A 22,133-nucleotide genomic window follows, 5' to 3' on the forward strand; every position below is an offset into this window, starting at 1 on the left:
GGTCCTTGCATAAGAAATGCATAGCTCACTGAAAATCCTCCTAATACATGACAAAGATAATTTTGTTGTAAATACAGCTTAAATTTAAAAAATACGTTTCCAATATTTTGCCCCACCCTCGTGAAGTTTTGAACGTGAGCTTCTATAGTAGCAGCTTCTTCTTTGTAATCTTTTTTCTCCACTCCTCATTATTCACCTCCCAGTGTTCAAACAGTTTGACTTAGTAAAAGAAGAACACTCCTTATCCACTCCATCCATCAAACCCACCCTCTCTCCGTTTTATCACCCCTCTCCACCTGCCCTGTGGCATCCCTCCATTTGTCTAGTGAGGTCATCCCTCTGTTCCATCTAATCCTGCGAGGTGCTCATCTTTCTGCCTCCATTTAATCCGCCTGTGGCCCCTGGCTCCAACCACACATACACATACACATGTGCATGCTTTTGCACACAGACTTGCAGTTATTCTTGTATTGTATAGTCAGACTCTCAGTAATTCTCACAGCATGCATACACGCATAGTCATTCAGATAGCACACATGCACTCATTGTGCCACGCCGCCGCTCTCTATAAAACTGCCCTCGTCTCTGTACAAAAGCCATTCTGTCTGTCCCTGTCCCTCTGTTTGCCTTTGTCGTCTGCTGATACCCCATCATCACACAGGTATGTCTCGTCTTTAATTAGATCTTTCTGGGGTTTTATTCTCATGAGTTAGCATAATTAAACAGTTAAACAGACCATTAAACATCATAGAGTGCAATTTTTATGGTCTTTGTTTTCTAATTGAGAATTGATTTTTCTGGAGTTTTCTTTCCTCAGTGGGATAATAGAAATAAAACTAAATTAAACAACACAGTGCAATTTTTGCAGGCCAGCTACTGTCACTGTAACGGATGAGACTCATCACCACTGGTCATTCTTTCCTGTGTCAGTATGTTCAAGGAATGTAAACATCCCTGAACGCACCACAAAGGAGAAATCATTAAAATGCGAATATTAAAATCAACAATTCAGGCCAGATAAAATAAATGGAAAACATGACAAGCTTAAATGTGTTAATCTGAGAGAAAAATCCAAATAAATTTCAGATTTGTGTTAGCCAAAATCTCCAAGATGGATTCCTCAAAAAAAAGCATACAAAGACAGCACAATTAAGTCTTCAAGAAAATGTCAAAGGTCATCAACACAACACGGTTGTTGTATAGCTTCTTCAGAGTTTGCTGTCTGACAGCTAATTAACTCTTATGAGTATGTGTGTGCGTGTGTAGCATACCACCATCAGCGTTGTTGCTTCGCGGTCATGCTCAGCAGCAGACACAGTTGCTGATAGTCTGATATCAGACTGGTTCATTTAGCACTCAGATGAAGTACTTAACAAGTGTGCACAAATGTGCTTGTGGTACATTTCCAGCAGTTACATCATGCCTGTTTCTTTCATCATCCGGTTAGTCACTCTCCAGTGTTTTCAGGCCTGGATTGTTGAGTAGAGCCTTTATTTCAACAAAACAAACAACACAGTGAGAACTTGCATGTTCTCCCTGTGCTTGTATAGGTTTCTTCCAAGTATTTTGGAATTTTTCCCACATTTGGAAGATATGCATGGATTTAAATTGGACATGAAATACTGTATGACTGAAAATGGGGCTTGTTGTCTAAAGTACTTTGGTCAACAAGTCTAAAAAGTCATCTCATTAAGAAATAAAGTTACACTACATTACACTAAGTTGGACACATACCAGCACCTAAAAACCACTGAAGCAGAAATGTGCTGACAAAGACGGATACAAGCCTGTAGTAAAAAAAAAAAAAAAAAGCTTTGAAAAAAGTTGTTCTGGAATCAATTTTGTTTCCATTTACAAACTGTTTTCCAAACTCCAACTTCCAAACTCTTTTGAGTTTGACCACACAATAGCTCATACTCACAATAAACTAATGATATATTGTGCTGTGGGCTGTGCATGGCACACACACACACACACACACACACACACACACACACACACACACCTGTTGTCCTTGACTAAAATTAACCCACTAAAGCCTGTGCTAGTTGCCCACTGAAACTTGACCCTTCTCCAGAGCCCCTGGTTTACTTATCCCCCCTCCATTCAGTTCCAAATAGGCACTTTCCAGCTATACCGGCAAGAAGTGTTGAAATACAAATATTTAATTAATCCAGTTGTCATTTCTCTCATTACCGTGTGTCATAACTTTATTCATAGGCTTCACTGCTGTAAAAAAAAAAAAGCCCTCTCTGGTAAATTAGGAGTCAAAACAATTCATAATAAAATGACACTACCTTTCTATGTGAATGCAGAGTGAGGGCAGCACACACTCTGGGTCCACTGGGGCTCACACCTGGGTCCCCGCAGTGTGAGCACCAGATGTGGCCTACAGTCACAATGGAACCAGTTAACCAGTTAACACTTTTGTTATTCTTGCAAGAAAGCACAACACACTTGCATAATGGGAGAGGGGAGCTTTGCTTAATTATACAATGGGTTTCCCATCATAGTACTTTCAGACACATGGCTTTGATACGAGTTTACATGGAGGTTAAAATGTTTTTCTGTCTCTCTGTCTGCACACCAACAATATCTCATGCTCAGTTCCTGTTTTCGTTGTTCCCCGACTTTCAAAAAACATGCTGTTCTAGGAAAATATTATTCATATAGTTCATTTGAATCCATGAGAAAGTCTGTTTGAATTAGAAATGGCTGTAAAAATCAGGTGGTACAGCTGCAGGAAATGTCACTTCACAAAATGAATGATATTAATGAAGCTCTAGGATTTTACATTCCTGATAACAAGTATTTTGAACAAGCAGTTGCTCTGCAGCTCTATTTAAAAGGTGTTAATTAACCAGAATTATAAAAGCATTAAAATAAAAGCCAAAATGTAAGTTCGAATTCATTAAAAATGAATTTTAATGAAATGCAATCCAGCTTTATTTCATTTGTTATTTTACGCAGTTAACCCCAAAGACACACTTTTAGAAGTAAGACAAGCCCCAGTTTTATGCAAATACTAGGAACATCCCATAAGTGTCTGTTATTGGGAATTTACTGCAAGTTGTGTTATTTTAATTAACAATCATGATGCACATCATGTGTTTTGTAATAGAAGGATGTGTAATATTGTTTTGGATGAACATAGCTAACAGGGTGGACAGGAAGGACATTACATGAAAGGCCCCTTCATCCCGGATTTAATGAATGATGTGGACACGGGCACCAAACAAGGCCTTTCTGCTCAATTAAAAGAGTAATGAAAATCCCAGAAAAGTTAAATTTCCTTTCCACATGAGTGTGTGGAATTTGCTTTCAATTTTGGATATACCAAATGATTTGGAGGTGTACTTTTGGCATATGGTCTCTCTTACTCTATGCCAAAAGCACACCTGGCTGTGTCTTGTGTCTGAAACTCATTGGTTAATACGCTCCAGCTCAAGTTTGTTTAAGTGGGACTGAATCTTTATACTATTTTGATTTAATGAGTCCTGTAAGAATAATTATGTCTATCCACAATAGTGGTTTGGATCAGTACGTTTCTGGAACTTATATATCATGCGGTAAGCTAACATGTGGTTAGTGTGTATAAAGAGAAATTGAATGCCTTGCTGCAATTCTGAATGCTGCGTCAGATTCATTTACTGGCCGTCCTTCATCTGTGTATACACATATACACAAAGTGAGGGGGTGAGTAACAACATGTGGAAGAGTTCACACTTTAAGATGCAGCATTAAAGAGCTGAGGTCTGCACCACACAGGGAAGAGAAAGCTTAGAATAATTCCTGCCTCCTTCAGTTCAACTGCACAAGGCCATAAATGGTTCAAGATGACAGGAAGAGGAGCAGGCCACAAATAAAAACAGAAGAGGTCATGTAATTTACTTATTTTTAAATTGTTAATCCATCAGTCAACCTACAAGGAACATTTTTCACTCTTTGAAGCTTCATGCCAGAAACTCAGTCTGTTAAAACTTAAAAAATAAAAAATAGATTGGAAATGAATCGCACACTCTTTCAAATTCTCTCACAGACTATGTTTATACGACAACGACCAAATGTGCTGAACATTGTCATTCCTAAATTATATTGTTTTATTGGTCAATTTTCACATTTTCATGGGTTGCTATCTTAACATACCTATTTCAAAGTTTCATCAGAATTCATTCAAAATTTTTTGACCTTCTTCTTGCTGAACTTCTGAACCTTGGTAGTTATTCGGCTGCTTGCAAATGCCCACCACCACCACCACCTTTCCAATCCACACCCGCTAAACTGTCAGAAGCACCACTGAGAGGGTGCACTGAGGACAAACATCAAGAGAGAGAAGGGAGACACTAGAAAGTGAGAGAAACCCTATCTCTCCTGCTCTTTATGTGTTTGACCCCTGTCACATTCTCACCTGTTGACACTCCATCCATCTCCCACGTGTCCCCCTGCCAGGAAGGTGTCAGCGCACACCCACTGTGAATGTTTGTCTCTGTGCAGGGTTTTATGTCAGAACAATGGCAGCTCAGATGGATAGTGTATGACTAAAAGCGTCACGATGGGGATTGTGTATTTTTCTGTCTCCACAGAGACGTTAGTCACCTGTGATTGAGTGAGGATGACAACCTCATATATTTAAGCCTGCAATGCATCATGTCACAATAGGTCGTTTCACTAGCAGGGACCCATCCTTGGTAACAATGAGGGATGAGGAAGTGTGAAATAGTGCTGCGGTTTGGGGAAGGCCTTGAAGGGGACTGGCGACGGCTCTCGGGCCGGGCAGATCCCCATGTACTAACGGGAAATGAATGGAGGAAAGGAAGAGAGGAGAGGAGAAGAGGAGAACAGAGGAAAAAATGGGGGGGAGGGGGGCATGAAATGAGAACAGCAGGTATTGGAGAAGGGGGTTTTTATAGGCTGAGGTCGGAGGGGGCGTGAAGGAGGAGTGGTCCCGCTCCTGAAATTCAGATGATATCTCCACTTGTTTCCATAGTCCAGTAAAAGCAGATTTTTTATCTGTTAGATATATATATTTATATATATGCATATTTGTTTCCTTCATGTATGACATATGGTGTGCAGTTAAATATCAAATACAATCAAAAAAGGAAATCTTGACAACTGTTTAAGACTTAATTATTTTTATCTTCCCTCTTAAAACAAAATATAGAAAGAATTCCCTGAAAGTAAAATGGCACAACAGAAAAACAATGTACTTACTCAATGCTTCTGACTGTTTTAAATTTTAAATCCACAAACCGAGCAGCACAGTGTTCACAGACAGCTGCTTTATTTTAAACGTCTACAGGACAAGAACCTTATTTTGAAATTTCACGTTTCACCTCTGGTAGCCATTTAAAAACTTGTTGTTTCACTATTAAAGTTTCATTTTTCTATCCATTTTCATCGTCCAAGATAAATTGTAAAGTTTTTGGACCTCCCTGTGTGTTTGCTTGTTATAATTCTGGGCAGCCTGTTGTATACCATCAGTCTCCATGCTAAAGTACTGAAGGAATAAAGGGTTCCTTTGTCCTTGTAGGCTCTGCTTTAAATGGGGTAAATTCAGGATCATTGCAGTTTTTTTTTTTTTATTGACTTTGGCTCAGGAAATAGAGTAAGTCAGTTGATCCCCGGCTCCTCTAGTCTGCATAGAGTCTGAGTGTGTGGGGCTTGAAGTAAACACAGCTCTGGTTGCTCCATTAAAGTCAAAAATGGGACATAAGTGCTGGTTCATTTTTCCATTTCCCCTGACTTTCAATTTGCTTTTGCTCTTTTTCTGAAAGAAATTCAGCAAGACTAAATTTGTCTGATCATAATTTTATAGAACCTTCAAGAAACGAACAATATGATATATTAACAGTAAATAAAATTATCTCTAAAGACACTAAAGGCCAAGTTTGTATGCAAGATGTTGTTTTTAATGATTACATTCATATATTTCACTGATCAGGATTTATCTTTACAGAATTTAAATGTAAAAGTTATATAAAAATAAAATACCAAGAATTAAAATAAAAATCAGAACAACAGTCATATGTGTTCCAATCAACTGAACTGTCTATACAGAAGTTACCAGCCAATGAGAACGCAGTGCTGTGATACCTGCCTATGTGGGAGGTTTGTGTCAGCACTAGAGAAACTGATCAGTAACAAAAAAGTTGAAAATAATGTAATCAAAGTAAGATGATCTATAAGATTATACGAGCGTCTTTGTTTGGCTTTTAAATTACTTTTATTCAGTTTCAGTTAATTGACTTTTATTTCCTTCTAGGGAAATCGTATTTAGTCATTCATTTTAACATGAGATAATAATGTTTTCTTTTTAATAATAAAAAATTAATCACTGCGCTCTTTTTTATAAAAATGCATTAGTTAGTTATGCAATCAGTTGGAAAAAATCTTTTGCATTGATGTTTAACATCTTGGCGTCATCATCCTGCATTTTCATTTTGTTGCAGGCATGTCAGACGCAGAAGAAGAATACGAGTGAGTGGAAGAGAACTTACAAGAGTTTTTCATTTGATGTCACCTCTCAGCTTTTACACTAGTGTAAATCCATGAGCTGACATGTCTATTGATAAATATGGTTTTTCTCTCATCCTTTTTCTCACGTCTCCAGGGAGCAGACAGTGGGTAAGTTCAGTCAGATCAGTCCATATCAGGCACAAGCATAGTGCAGTAAAACCATTATGCCTTAAAAATATACTCTTTGAATTCGAGTAAGTTAAATGTAAAGACCTCAGTAAAAACTTTCCTGATTAGCTTATGGCAGTGGTTCCCAAACTGTTTTTGCTAGGCCCCCCTTTGTTTTACAAGAAAAATGTTCGCCCGACACTTTGGGAACCTCTGGCTTATGGTGTCATTTGTAACATGATCATTTTGTCCATTATTGTTTCTGTTGGTGCCAAAAAAGTCAACAAACCAGGGTTCGCTTTACAGCAGGCCAACCCTGTGTTGGTTTGTTCACAAGACATGTCCACCTTTTAAATACACGCCATATAATCAGCATGGGTCTTTAACGTGGACAAGACACATTAAATCAGACACATAGTAATATAGTGACTGTACTATTGTACACATATCTGACTTGGTCTTTATATTTGTTTTCCTTCTCCCAGAGGTTGAGGAGGAGCAGGAGGCTGAGCCTGAGCAGCAGGAGGAGGAGGAGCAGGCGGAGGAAGATGGAGGAGGTAAGGTGTTGGAAAAACTGTTTCCATTGTGAATGGATGAGAACTTTTCTCAATCTCCAGAGATGCTCTCAAAGAGTTGTTCAAGCACTCTTATTCATAAATGTGCGAGTTGGGGATGAACTGACCTATCAATTTTCCCTGTGTCCTTCTTTCCCTTGTTTCCCAACATTGTTGGCTAATGTTCTGCTGTTGTTCTTATGGACCATCAGAGCAACAAGAATATCAAGGTAGGGTGATTGCACACCAGCTTAAGTCTCAAGTTTACCACATTTCATTTCATTTATTAGTCACTCACTTATCAGCAGACTGAAAACTAATAAATGATTCAGAGTTAGCCCTACACGCTAGTTTAGACACCACTTGTATACACACACACCTACCTATCTAGCTGTATACACACACACACACACACACACACACACACACACACCCCTATCTATCTGTATACACACACACACACACACACACACACACACACACACCCCTATCTATCTGTATACACACACACACACACACCCCTATCTATCTGTATACACACACACACACACATATATGCTTGCTGTTGCAATCTGTGTTTTAAAGGAGCAAACACTCAAAACAGAAGTTAAATATAATATTTATTTGTAGAGTGTGCCGTTTAAAGCTGCAGTAATAAATGTTGCCTTATTGCTTTATTGGATCAAGTTATGTATAATGTGACAAGCTTGGCTCATAACAACAAATGAACTGGGAATTTTACAAACTCTGCAATTGACCTGTGCTCCGAAATTTAGTGACTTTCAGTTCATTGTTGGGGTTTTACGGACCACAACTTTACTGTAAGAAACTTTTTACTGTCCAGTACCACATAGCAGTTAGACAAGTTAGCAGCTAAGTGTAACCACTGTGTAATTAGCAACTAAAGCTACAGAAGCTGTCCTTAGAAGCTGGGTTTGCTTGATACAAATGGATAGAATTCATTTGAATACCAGCTGGATACTTATGACATGAAAGAAGCACATTACTTCAGTTTTAAAAGCTCAGTAAAACATCATAATATTATATGAAGCTTTTGTTTTGGAAAATGTTTTCCTTTTAAAACTTGTACTGTGTTGTTTTCATTTCATCATCTGGAACTTCATCTGGAAATATTCTGGTGTTCATTATTACACGCAGTGCAAAGTGTATAGATGCGTTTCCTGCGTTTCCAATTCAACCTATGAAATCAGTTTGACCTCAGAGAACGTTTATGAGTCAAACTAAAATGCAAAAACATCTGCATTTTGCAATAATGAATGCTCGCAGAATATTCCAAAAGGCTACATTTCCCACAGCCACCATGTGCCAGTGTAGAACTGGCTCTAGTTGCATGTTGGGAAATGACAGTTTTAAAGCAATAGCTAAGCATTTTGGAATATGTGCTTATTACTTGGATGCTAAGAGTTAGATGAGATGGTTGATAGAACTCCATGTTTTAGTAAAAGCTACAGCTAACAGCCAGTTAGCTTAGCCCAAGAGCTGGAAAAAAAAAAAACGAGCTAGCTACCAGCACCACTAAAATGAGTTTATTAGTGTCAACTTACAGAAACATTGTTTCCACGTTTCCAGTCTTGGGTGTATATTTGTATTTACAGTACAAATTTAAATACTGTAATCCAGGTATTAGCTAGAAAGGTAATTGGTATATATTCCAAAAATAGCTAAAGCTTGCAGCACCAGATATATCCTGGAGCTTCTTCTGGTCATTTCACAACTCTTTTCCCATTCATTTATCACATTTTTTTCCTCTATTTTATTTATTTATTTATTTATTTTTTACTTTCTCTTGTTTTATACTTCCTTCTTCTGGATCTTTACAACTTCATTTCTTACTCATCTGTATTTTATTCTTCTTTCAACTTTTGTTCCCACTGTTTTTCCTTCCTACTACTTTTTTTGGTTTCTGCCTCCTCTTTCTTGCTTTCCTCATGTTCACACTTCACCCTCAATTAACCCTCCTTTGTCATTCCATATTATCATGTTACCATCCTTCCATGCTTCACTGTGTCTTTATGTGGATGGTCCTTCAGATCAAGATGCCCAGGAGGAAGGTGAGATCTAGTAGGCGTGCAGTTCCCTGAAGTGGTCACACTCATCACTTTCTTCTCAAGTTGGCACCGAATTTACGTCATTAATTATCTAACACATTGAGAGCAGGTTGACTTTTGTGGTTCTCACTGGACTCAGCAGTTTTAACTGTAGCCTTAGGAAACTACATAACATAGCTTTCAAAGTTATTACTTTCCATTTGCCTCATTTTCTGGTAAAATCTTCCAAGACAGCCTAATACAAACTAGCTGGTCAAATTCATGTAGCGGTTTAGTGTACCCAAGCCAAGGTTTTTTAATAGTATTATTTCACATGTTGTTATAACATTTAAAAAACCCGTGTTGCATTTCTTTCTCACTCACATGCTTGCTGTGTATTAAATGCAACGTTTGTATTTGACTAACGACAACCAGTCAGTTGTAAATACTTTCTACTCATATAGCCATTTGTTTTATCTTTGTCTCTCTTTTATTCAGAAGAAGAGCGCCCCAAGCCCAAGTATGTTCACTCCATCTGTTTTTCTTCTGTGAACAGATGTTCTCTGTTCATTTAAAGAACTGCTGTCTCACTTTGACTCTCTCTTGTATTCTTTACCTTCAGACCCATGGTGCCCCAACTTGCTCCCCCAAAGATTCCTGAAGGAGAGAGGGTGGATTTTGATGTAAGTCACAAACATGATATTAAACCAAAACATCTTTATAATAAATCCACGGCAGACCTCACCACGTTTTCATAATTTTCAGCACACTTAATTATTATTTCACAAACTTGGCTGCAGCTCTCCTGCTGCCAGCCGCACACATTACCCACAACACCCCCACACCCTCAGGATCCAGTACTTTAAACAGAGTGGTGTGATGAGCCGATGCAGCTCCGGTGCGTCAGCTTCTACTGCAGCAGTGCCGCAACCACGCCTGCCACAATCTTTATATTCCCCTTTTTTTTTTCTTTTTTTTTTTACACTTTTCACTTTTAAGTTGGCAAACACAGTCATCTTAATCTTAATCAAGTTTTAATTTGGAATTATTTCTGTTTCCTCTACCCTCACTGTCCTTGCATATTCTTAGCCTGTAACCGGATCCAATCCCTTTGCCAAACGCATGCCAGCTAGGGCACGAATAAGTTTGTTAATAGCGATAGATTTGGATCTGAGACTTGCTGCTGTTTTAGATGTGCAAATTCACTTTAACGCTGTGTACATACTCTTGCAGCATTTTAAGGGCATTTTCTTTTAAGCGCTGTGGCTTAGATTGTTCTTCCACATCTGAATCGAAACTCAGTGTGTAATATTATATCTTTCTATTCTATGAATACGGTGTTCCTCAGGGACTGGTAGTAGGATCACATCTTTTTGTGCACTTGCGTCAAATTATACAATGTTATTTATTGTTATTAAGCCATTAACATTAATCTTCCTGTTACATTAAATTATTCCTGCAGCCTGTAGTCTATCTAAGATCTATCAACAGATGTTACATTTTCTGAAAACTGTAACTGTCCCAAGAATTTCAAGTTTGTTTTTCAAATAGTTTACCCAGTTTCTGGCCAGTACAGCACTGTAGTGCAGCTGGTAACACTCTTTCCTCACAGGAAGTAGATTCTTGGTTCAAACCAGCTGGTTTAGACCTCAGTGTGTGGTCTTTGCATGTTTTATCTTTCGTGGATCTCCTCTTGATAGTCTCTTTGAAAGTCAAAAAGAATGCATTATGGGTCAAGTGGTTGTACTTGACCCAAAATCTTTTTCTAAGTTACAGAAATATTCTTCTTCCCCCAGGACATCCACAGAAAACGTATGGAGAAAGACTTACTGGAGCTACACACTCTGATCGATGTACACTTTGAGCAGAGGAAGAAGGACGAGGAAGAACTCATTGCTCTTAAGGAACGAATTGTAAGTTTACTTTGCTACCAACACCTCTCAAAGCAGTTAAATCCAACAAATGAATCATGTGTAGGATAAATGCTTCTTCTGTGTTGTTCTTAATATTACATGTTTTGCTGTCCTCTAGGAGCGTCGTCGTGCAGAGAGAGCTGAGATCCAGAGGGTTAGAGCAGAAAAGGAGAAGGACAGACAGAACAGAATTGCGGTAACAAACTTACACTCTGACATAACTGTAAATATTTAGAGTGAAGGTATTTCCAGCTTTTCTTTAAAGGTCAAGTAGACAAAGCTAATAGAGTTAGCCAAATTGTGAAATTACCTTTAGTATACGGTGCTTCATAATTTTAAATTATTATTGTGTGCCAATTTATTGAAACATAACATAAGACAAAAGCAAAGTTTGTACAGTTCTAATGAGCTTGAAAGGTAATATTTGGTGTGACTACTTTATTTGGTCAATACGGTTTGAACTCTCTTAGGTTTTCTTGTCATTTCTTTAAGTAGTTTTAAGGAATAGTTCTCCAGGCTTCTTGAAGGATATTCAAAGCTCGTCTTCGGATGTTTGTCTGCCTTTTCCCCCCGTTCTCTGTCACGGTGATCCTCAGTTAGCTTGCAAGTCAGATGCATTCCAACAGTTTTAACATGGTGGATCAAAATCTGACTGTACTTTTCTACAATCATAATTCCATCAATTCTGACAAGATCCCCATCACCACTGGCTGTAATGGAGCCCCAAAGCATGACAGACACTCCAGTGGGTTTAACAGATGGGCTGTAGACCCTCACTGTAGTACCTTTCTCCTGACCTCCTTTATACTTATCGAGAACAGTTTGAATCAAAAGTTTCCCGTGAATCCATCATTCCATAACACCCATTGCACTGATTTTTATTCCACCAGCTTCTTCATCTTCTTCTCCCCGTTGCCCACCCTTTTCTTAAAGTGGCTTCATTACAGCAACTATTCCACAGAATATTGTGCAAAAATACATTTTTGTGTCCGTCAAGATTTGTTGCCTTTAGTATTTTTTAGAGATTCAACTAAAGAAATGAGAACAAATGTGTTTTTGCAACAGGCTGATAGAAAGCTACAAATACTAAAGATACAATTAAAAAAATTATGCTGACTGTAGATTATGTGTAGAGACAACCTAACTCACTGTCTTTTTTATGATTGAACGTGCTATATATCAGTGTGTAGTGGCAAAACCCTGACCTCCAAAAATGGTCAGGTACAAGAACTTGACTGAAAATAAACGATATCAAACCAATGTCTAAAGACATAGAGAACTGTTGTTGAAGACCACTTGGCTCCTTGGAAGCAGAATATAAAGAAATGAGGGGTTACTCTAGACCAGAGGTCTCAAACTTCAGTCCTCAAGAGCCGCTGTCCTGAATCTTATCCATGTGTCCCTGCTGCAACACACCTGAATACAATTAGTAGGTCATTAACAAGACTCTATAGAACTTGACTGCATGGTGAGGAGGTGTCAATGGAAAATTGTACTTAGTAGTCAGTATAAGCTTTTAATGATATAAGTTTGCATATGATAGAATACTGTATGTTGACCTTTTGATGACTTAGACTGTTGTCCACTACAAGACTGTTTTATAAATTCTTTCTCACAGCGATAATAGCTGAACAAGCAGGAAGAGGAGAGCTGGACACTTTTATCTGACGCTCCCTAACAAGAAGAGAGGCCGCGTCTTTCTGTATCCCACAACACACACACACATACACCTGAACCACTCTTATCTTCACTCCCTGCGCACCAACTTTCCTCTGCCTATGAATAGACGTATTCACTGTTGTATTATTTTTGCATATAAATAAAGACAAGTGCAAGAACAGAGCGCTGATCACAGGGCCCCCACTCTGTTGTGAGCGTTCTGTGACCGCCCTTGTATACAAGTGAAAACCACAGCGTCTGTGTGTGTTTCTACCCTTAGACTCTTAGCTGAAGAAGTGTCTTTAGAATAAATCTCTTGACAGGAGGCAACCCCTAACCCTACTCAAGTATATGTAAGTGTTTGGAAGAATTTATCAAAGTACTTTTATTGCACCATGTGCATTCACTCACGAGCTGCTGTAACATGAATCAAATAGCTGAAATGCCACTTCAACATGCAGTCAAGGTCTACAGAGTCTAATAAACTGCTAATTGTGTTCAGGTGTGTTGCAGCAGGGACACATGGAAAAGGTTCAGGACAGCGGCCCTCGAGGATTGGAGTTTGAGACTTTAGCACAGTACTGTATGTTTTGAATTAAGAATACCAAATGTCCGTTCAGTTCTCTGGAAATTTTACCACAGCGTGCCTCTCAGGTCAGCCATACAGTTTCCAAATGTGTTTCTGGCTCAATTTCTGTTTATCTGACAGGAAGAGCGTCACAGAAAAGAAGAAGAGGAGGCCAAGAAAAAAGCTGATGATGATGCAAAAAAGAAGAAAGTGCTGTCTGGAATGGGGGCGAACTTTGGAGGCTTCCTGGCCAAGGTAGACAAATGGCTGTTGTCAGTCTGAGGTGTGATGGTGATGATGAGATATGGAGAAAGTGTTTACATATAGAATAACTGTGAAACATATGTGTTCTGTCCCAGGCAGAGTCGAGGAAAGGGAAGCGCCTGACAGGCAGAGAGATCAAGAAGAGAACTCTGACTGATAGACGGCAGCCACTAGCCATCGACAGTCTGAGAGAGGACGGGCTAAAGTGAGTCTCCTCCAGTTGGGACTGCAGACACCCAAGTAGTGATTATAATAAAATAACTACTATAACTTCACTATAAAGCAGCCCACCTTTTCTTAAAGCATTTTCCAGAAACTCAAGATAGTGATGATGCAGCAATAATGTCACGATTTCAGCACAATGATTTAATGTATTTATAAAGCTCAAAGATCCAATGAATGAGTGGTTTGTAGAACCAGTTCAGCAGAAATAAATGATTGTCTTGTCTATATGTATGTAGCTTAATCAGGCAGCAGGTCACAGTTGATAAAACTGGGTAGCTAAGTACCAAATTAGCTAGATTAATTAGACAAATCACAGTCGCTGACTACAAATGTGTAGCCTGCTACAAAAAGTAATTCTAACTATTTTTCACTTAAATGACTTAAAGCAGCGGTCCCCAACCCCCGGGCCACGGACCGGTGCCAGTCTGTGAGTCGTTTGTCCGTCAGTCCGTGAGTCGTACCGGGCCATGAGAGTTAAGGCTCGGCTGTGAAACTGATGGTTTTCAGGGTTATTAACTCAGTTTCCCTGGGGCTTTTCGTGTGTTGTAGTTGTGTGTCTTTGTTTGAAATAAATATTTACACGTTACTATGGCGCCCAGAGAGCATTAAGGGGCAGAGAGGAGGACGTTACTGTCAATGTTGTTGGCGCATTTCAGGAGGTCGCGGCTAATAAAGTTACACAATCACACAGTGAATTCGCTTTTATTATTAAATTTACAAAATACCACAGTTTGTGTCTTGGTCATATCATTTTAATTTGTTGTATTTATCCACCACACCTTAAAGGCTGGTCCATGAAAATATTGTCTGACATTAAACCGGTCTGTGGCGCAAAAAAGGTTGGAGACCGCTGACTTAAAGTAAAGGAAGATCATTTCTAACTTTACCAACTCTGCGTTTTAGGCAACGAGCCCAAGAAATGTGGAACTGGATCTACCAGCTGGAATCTGAGAAGTTTGATTTCATGGAGTGCATGAAACACCAGAAATATGAGGTAATACTGCAAACTGACTTCTCCACTTTAAATGTCAGACGAACCTTTACCCTGGCAGTTTTGTTCTTTCCACTGTGCATATGTTAGTGAACATTCTAAAATGGAAGGCTTTCTGTTTCATCGGCTGTGACATGAGGTCGGTTATGTAAATTAGACAAGTGGGCTATCCACAAACCTCAGAATCTTAGCTAAAAGGTCATAGAAATAATTTCCCCTAGGGATCAATAAAGTATTCTGATTCTGATATAAACCATTTCCATGACCACCAAAAGCAGTGAAAACAACAAACCATTAAAAGAGCAGTTACACAATTTCACAAAATTGACATAACACACAAACAAGTGAACCCCGTGTTCACTCCGACCACGTCTAACCAGGCAAACAACTAATTTTCTAAAAGCCAACATCTCACAGATTTCAAAACTGCAAGTTTCAAGCTCTGACCAAAGTTCAGCTGCAAAAGAAGACCACAAATAAAGTGCTGTATACAACATCTCTCATCCAAACAAAGATTATTATGAGCCCTTTTTATCTACTGCTAAGTGCTTTCTAGCTCACATTCACAGTCCAACAAACCCATCAAGAGCAACTCGGGGTTCAGTATCTTACCCAAGGATACCTTGACATGCAGACTGGAGTAGCAAGGGATTGAACATCAACCATGGTAGATAAAGAAAGTAAAGATTAAAAAAAAAAAAAAAAAGCTCAATGTGTAAAAAAGAAAATTTGTATACACGTTTCAGCGTTTTACTCTAAACTCTATTTAGCAGAATATGTTAATTGTGTTTCTGTGTGCCTCCTGCAGATCATTGTGCTACTGAACAGAATCCAACATGCCCAAAAATTGTGAGTACCTGCTTTTGTAAAATATAGTCAGATTTTACTCTTGTGTTTTCTTCCTGTTTTTTTTTTTTTTTTTTTTAAACTATCTCTGTTCTTTGTCCTCCAGCAAAAAAGGTCACGGCAAAGGAAAGGTTGGCGGTCGCTGGAAGTAAATCTGGGAAATACCAAAAAGGAAAACCACAGGACAGATGGCAAGGGAGAAAAAAATGAAGTCACTGTGGGAAATAAACATTTCTTCTCCATGCTTCTCTAGTATCAGAGCCTTTCTGCTTTCATTTTAAGAATGTGGTAGATATTATATCTCACTGCAAATTGACAATAAAATATATGCACTGTGTTTTGAGTAGCATCTTGAGTCTGCTTCATTTGTTTTGATTTTGCAAAGGCATGTATGCATATTATGCGGAGCAAGACTAATTAAACCATTGCATTTGTTATGATTCTGCTGCTTGTGGATCACACCTTCATCTGTTGTCAGTTCTCTTATATCTACATGGATAAATAAGCACATAATTTTACTTAATTTTGCTACAAAATGTTTATTAAGCATGGTTGTGAGACTCTCTGAGAAACATGAGGCATTTCTTATTGGTCCATCTTTTTACAAATCTACAGCAGTGACTGAGAGGAAGAGCCGTCAGATGAAAAATGTGAATGTTTAACAGCCTTGGTGATAGGATATGAATGTCAAACTCATGTATTACCAGTGAAACTCCTTTCTGCCAACGTAAACAAACTTTAATTACACATTTAATCCTGGAGATATTTTCTTATAAGAAAAACACAAGCCTGTTTTTCTTCGTGATAAAGAAATCTGTCAGCACGATTCTTTGGGATTAAGTTGTAAGAAATAAATGTGTAAACTCCAGAAAAAGTTCTGGTAGCTCATTGCACCGACTGTGTTATAATTATAAAACAGAGTTTCGAGTTTATAAAAAAAGCTTATAACAAAAAGAGTTTTGATCATTCACATTTTTTCCTGACTTAAAGAAAAACTGTCGGAAAAACAGGAACTTTTATGTCATTTAATTGTTTTGGTTTTTTTGTTACTTAATTACTTTGGTATGTAGTATGAATGTGACATGCTAGAAGAAGAAAATGTACACAGACAAAGAAATGGCAAGCTGTACAAGCCCGTGAGTTAACAGGAACAGGAGGGGAACAATTGTTGCAGTTCATGGATCTGGGCCAGATTATAAGGCAATTTCCAAATAATCTGAAGTGCGTCATTGTACTGTGAGAAAGATTAGTAGATATTTGAAAATGTTTTAAACTTTTAAAACAGTTGCCAAAATTAATCCATCAAAGGCTGAGCCGGGGGATTGGAGGCATCAGTCTGCCAGATGCAAGACTGGCCTGAGGGAGTCCTGCAGAAGCAAGGACCACAACAGAGCAACCTGCTATGGTTGGCCTGCAAGATGCCTAGGTGACCACGGAGACTAAGGCTGCTGCTGAGGGGCACCCAGCACCCACTCCCGAAAAAGGAGCTGGCTGCTACACTCAGGCTGTAGCCCTTAGAAGGTGGACGACATGCTGTTGTGGCACAGGGTCCCCAGAGCCCTGCCTAACACCAAGACTTAATCGTGGCCTGACTCTGTTCCTGGGGAGCTAGCCAGAGGTGTCCTTAGGACAGGTCACAGCTTTGAAGAAAAGGATGGACATCCTCCTCCTGACAACCAATCTTCACTGACTCCTGCCCAGGGCGAGGGCAAGGGAGTGGCAGCTGGAGGATGGCCAAACAACAGATGGGGGAGCGTCCCTGCCCGAGGGCCCAGACACTCCGCCATTGCTTAAGAGACATCCACCTTCCTCACCTTGCACAAGCATCCAAGACAGGAGAGGAGGGCTGGTGGTCTAGCAATCTGAAAGTAGGTGGCCAAGCTTGATATGTGACCCAATGGTTCATTCCTGACAGAACAGGTGACGCAGGTAGAGGGACAAAATGGATGCCGAATTGGCTATTAGACATGGGCCTGTGCAGCCTATCCAGCAGGGAGTCTATAATCTGTCCCTGCTAGGACATGTGGCCTTCCTAAGGATGGAGGTAGTAGGAGCAAAGAATGGGGCGAGGGCCCACCGGGAGAAGTGGCCCACAGGCAATCTGCTCCTAGCTGTGCATGTTGGAAAACCTAATACAGGCAAGTGACCACCTGTGCAAACCAGCAGGGGCGGCAAACTGCCTGCACACCAGGTCCTTAAAATAAGGCAGCAGCGGCACATGCAGCTGAGGGTGCAAAAGCTGCGTTGCATCAAACCTGGAATCCACCCCTGCATGTCGGGAAGTGGTTGGCTGACATGTTTAGAGGCAAAAAGGCGAGCATGGGCCTCTATTACATGCTGGTAATATGAAGCAGTCCATGAAGGACTGAGCTTCCCTGGTCAGCATGACATGTTGATAGCCTAAGCATAATACACATTTATCATACCCATATTGCAAAGGCATACAGATGCCTCATTAGACACAATTATGGCACATTTGGACCACCATACTCGCAAAGGGGCAGGGCCAGCTCACACAAACACACACACACACACACACACACACACACACACACACTGATTTCCCAACTTCCAAAAGTAAGTCACAAAATGCTAACTTTTGGTAGCTTTGTTACCATCCTTTGCAGGGGTCTCTGCTCTCCAGGAGTTCACTCTGTAAGTGGAGGAGGGATCTAGCAGAGGTGGAGGATGAACTCAACCTGGCTGTGTATTATCTCATGTAGGTTCCAGGGAACGGGGCGGCCTACCAGAGTCAGCAGGGGAGCTTGCTCAAAGGAGGAGGTACTTTGCCCCCCCTCAGTCCTTCCCTCCCCATCCCCAACTGCCTCCCTCTTTCCGCTCCATCATACCAACACACATGCAGGGCCTTGAGGTACAGGTGTGTCACTGAGGTGCATGGGAGGCATTCCTCCTCTGTCCGCTCCTGGCCACCTGTTCCTCAATTTTATTCCACAACCTAGACATCCACATTACTTACACTCTCCTAACACTTATATATAGGGCCTTGGGGGTGAGCACAATAAACGGCATCCAGTGGACGGTCTGTTTATTCACCCTCACTAATTTTTGATGGAGATGAGAAGAATTATGACCTGTGGGAGACAAAATTTTTAGCACATCTTAGACCAGCAGTCCCCAACCTTTTTTGCGCCATGGACCGGTTTAATGTCAGACAATATGGTAAGGTGTCGCGGATAAATACAACAAAATAAAATGATACGACCAAGACAAAAACTGTGGTATTTTGTAAATATAATAATAAAGGCAAATTCACTGTGTAATCGTGTAATTTTTTTAGCAGCATCCTCCTGAAATGCACCAACAACACTGAGAGTAACACCCTCCTCTCTGCCCCTTAATGCTCCCTGGTCACTATGGTAACGCATAAATAATCCTTTCAAAATAAGATACACAACTACAACACGGGAAAAGACCCAGGGAAACAGAGTTGACGATAAAAACCCTGAAAACCATAAATTTCACACCTGAGCCTTAACTCTTGCAGCCTGGTACCAAACGATTCACGGACCGGTCCGTGGCCCGGGGGTTGGGAACCGCTGTCTTAGACTACAAGGTCTAAAAGACACAACATGGAATACTAATGGTGAAGACGAGGACGATGAAGATAAGAATGCCCAGGCCTGTGCAGAGTTAATCACTTTTGATGAGAGAAGTTGCCGATGATAGACACAAGACAATGAAAATATTAAGAGGCTATTATGCTGGAAAAGGTAAACCAAGAATTATCAGCCTTACTGAATTGACTTCTCTAAAGAAAGTAAGCTGTTAAAGTGAATTGTTAAATGTTTGTCATTTTTATGCTTACCATCCATTTATACATGGTTTAACTGAGGGGCTGTAGTGTTTTATTACAGACATCCTTGTGAAGGTCCTTTTGATGTAAGCTTCCTGCCCAGCAGGAGGCCACACACACACACACACACACACACACACACACACACACACACACACACACTCCTACTTACATATAAAAGTTCACACATATACATACAATGCCTTAGAACCATGTGGGCGTTGCTTTGCTGTGTTTTGTGTGAACTGTCTCTCAATAAAAGGCAGCGAGAGGAGGCCGGATTTGGGGTCATTTTCGTGCTGGACACAGATGAGGCCTCCCTTGCGCAAGTACTCGATCGATCGACCGTCTTGTTTTCTTTCATGATGAATAAGTCTCTAGAACTAGCGGGGTTTGTGGGAACAGACCCAACATAAGCAGTGAACAAGTTTGCTGGAACAGGACATGACATGACTATTTGATAGAAAACAGTTTCCATCAGAGTCCTGCAGATCATTGTGTTTACACAAGGAAAACAAGAAAAGACAAAGTGATCCTCATCATATGGGGTGATGATATTATTATTGCAGCAGGTGAAGAAAGTGTTTTAAAAACTGAAGGGAATGCTAACTGCAAGGTTCAAAATGAAAGATATGGGTAAACTCAAACATTTTCTCAGTGTTGATTTTAAGCAAACAGAAGATTGTGTGAAAATGTCATAAGAGAGATATGTAGGTAAAATGCACGAGAGACTGTAAACCAAGATCAACTCCTTATGAACAGTTGAACTACAACGATGATGCTGAGAAAATGAAGAACGCCAAGATGCACAGAGAGGCAGTAGGTAGCCTTATTTACTTGACCTCTTGCATGCGACCAGATTTGAGTTTCGTTTTAAGTAAGCTATGGCAGCAATTCAAAGAACCAACTTTGGAACATTGGGTTACCATAAAAAATAAAAAAAAAATTGGGAGACAAAACATTGTGCTACAGGAAAAGTAACAAGGATCTGAGAATACAAGCTCACGGTGACTCATTGAGAACAAAGAAGCAGCCAACTGTTGCCTTATCAACTTGTGAGAGAGAGTACATAACTTTGGCGGCAACAACACAAGAATGTATGTATTTGACACACCTGTTGCAAACCACGTATGTGCATCAAAAGGGACCACCAAGCATTTGAGGACATCAAAGGACTATAGCGTTGGCAAAGAATCCTGTTAACAGGCAGAGCTGTAAGCATATTCATAACACATGTGGGGGGAAACTCGACAGAAAGGCAGACCTGAAATATAAAAGCGGGGTCAGAGGTCCAATGTAACGTGATATTTGGATGCAAATTATAATGTGATATTTATATCACATTATCATATAGTAGTATCATTTCCTACATTCTACCAATACAAACAAAATCAGCAGAATTTTAAGCACTGGTTTAAAGATAAAATAATTGACCTTAGTTGACCCTGAAGAAGAGGTCAGAGTATCATGATGTTTAGATTCTTCATTCCTTATATCAGAATCGTGTTTATTGGCCAAGTATATGTGCAGAGAAATACAAGGAATTTGGTTCCGGTAGATGGTTGGTCTCAAGCACAGCAATGTAAATCACACACACACACACACACACACACACACACACACACACACACACACAGAGCTGTGTAAACCAACTATAAATAACTAATCTAAACTTATATACAAAAAAAATACAGAAATGAAATGAGGTGGAATGAATACTACAGAATGTACATAAGGTGCAGTTGCAGTCTGGCAGTGGGAGCAGTGTGACAGGTCAACTGTTTAGGAGGGAGATGGCGAGGGGAAAGAAACTGTTCCTGTGTCGGGTGGTCCTGGTCTGCAGGCTTCTGTACCGTCTGCCAGAGGGCAGCAGATCAAAAAGTCTGTGTCCAGGGTGTGAGGGGTCTGTGATGATTTTCCCTGCCCATTTCCTGGTTCTTGAGACGTACACATCCTGGATGGAGGGCAGGGGGGCGCCGATGATCCTTTCTGCTGCCCGTACAGTCCGCTGCAGTCTGCTCCTGTCCTGTTTAGTGGCTGCACCACACCAGACTGTGATGAGGAGCACAGGACAGACTCAATGACTGCAGTGTAGAACTGGATCAGCAGCTCCTGTGGAAGACTGTACTTCCCCAGTTGTCTCAGGAAGTACATCCTCTGCTGGGTCTTTTTGAGGATGGAGTTGATGTTGGTCTCCCACTTCAGGTCCTGGGAGATGGTGATACCCAGGAACTTGAAGATCTTAACAGTCGACACAGGGTTATGCTGTTTGTATATCAGGGGTGTCCAACTCCAGGCCTCGAGAGCCGCTGTCCTGCAGGTTTTAGATGAGTCCTTGATCCAACACAGCTGATTTAAATGACTAAATCACCTCCTCAACATTTCTTGAAGTTCTCCAGAGGCCTGGTGATGAACTGTTCATTTGATTCAGGTGTGTTGACCCAGGGTGAGATCTAAAACCTGCAGGACACCGGCTCTCGAGGCCTGGAGTTGGCCATCCCTGTTGTATATCATGCCTATATAGGCCATCTGCTGCGACCGGTTGGGGTGAGAGAAGCAGAGGTGGGACCAAGTCATTGTTTTGCAAGTCTCAAGTAAGTCTTTATCCTGAAGTCACGAGTCAA

The 22,133-nt window shown here is 40.3% G+C and overlaps 1 protein-coding gene across 4 annotated transcripts; it reads left to right on the top strand.

The window, feature by feature from the left end:
- Positions 1–541: 541 nt before the first annotated feature.
- Positions 542–16,042, top strand: tnnt1 (troponin T type 1 (skeletal, slow)). Of its 4 annotated transcripts, none has more exons than XM_013272080.3 (15): positions 542–661; positions 6,453–6,480; positions 6,614–6,627; positions 7,113–7,184; positions 7,394–7,411; positions 9,233–9,253; positions 9,728–9,749; positions 9,852–9,912; positions 11,026–11,142; positions 11,261–11,338; positions 13,511–13,624; positions 13,729–13,838; positions 14,762–14,852; positions 15,658–15,698; positions 15,802–16,042. In XM_013272080.3, the coding sequence occupies exons 2-15, from the start codon at positions 6,455–6,457 to the stop codon at positions 15,845–15,847; spliced, it is 831 nt and encodes a 276-aa protein (XP_013127534.1). In that variant the 5' UTR covers positions 542–661; positions 6,453–6,454; the 3' UTR covers positions 15,848–16,042. The 4 variants fall into 4 exon arrangements, with proteins under 4 accessions (XP_013127534.1, XP_013127535.1, XP_013127536.1 ...); XM_013272081.3 differs by having other exon boundaries at positions 558–661; positions 9,731–9,749; XM_013272082.3 differs by lacking the exon at positions 9,233–9,253 and having other exon boundaries at positions 558–661.
- Positions 16,043–22,133: the final 6,091 nt, after the last annotated feature.

Source organism: Oreochromis niloticus, linkage group LG4, assembly GCF_001858045.2.
Source record: "Oreochromis niloticus isolate F11D_XX linkage group LG4, O_niloticus_UMD_NMBU, whole genome shotgun sequence".
Classification (NCBI taxonomy): Eukaryota; Metazoa; Chordata; class Actinopteri; order Cichliformes; family Cichlidae; genus Oreochromis; species Oreochromis niloticus.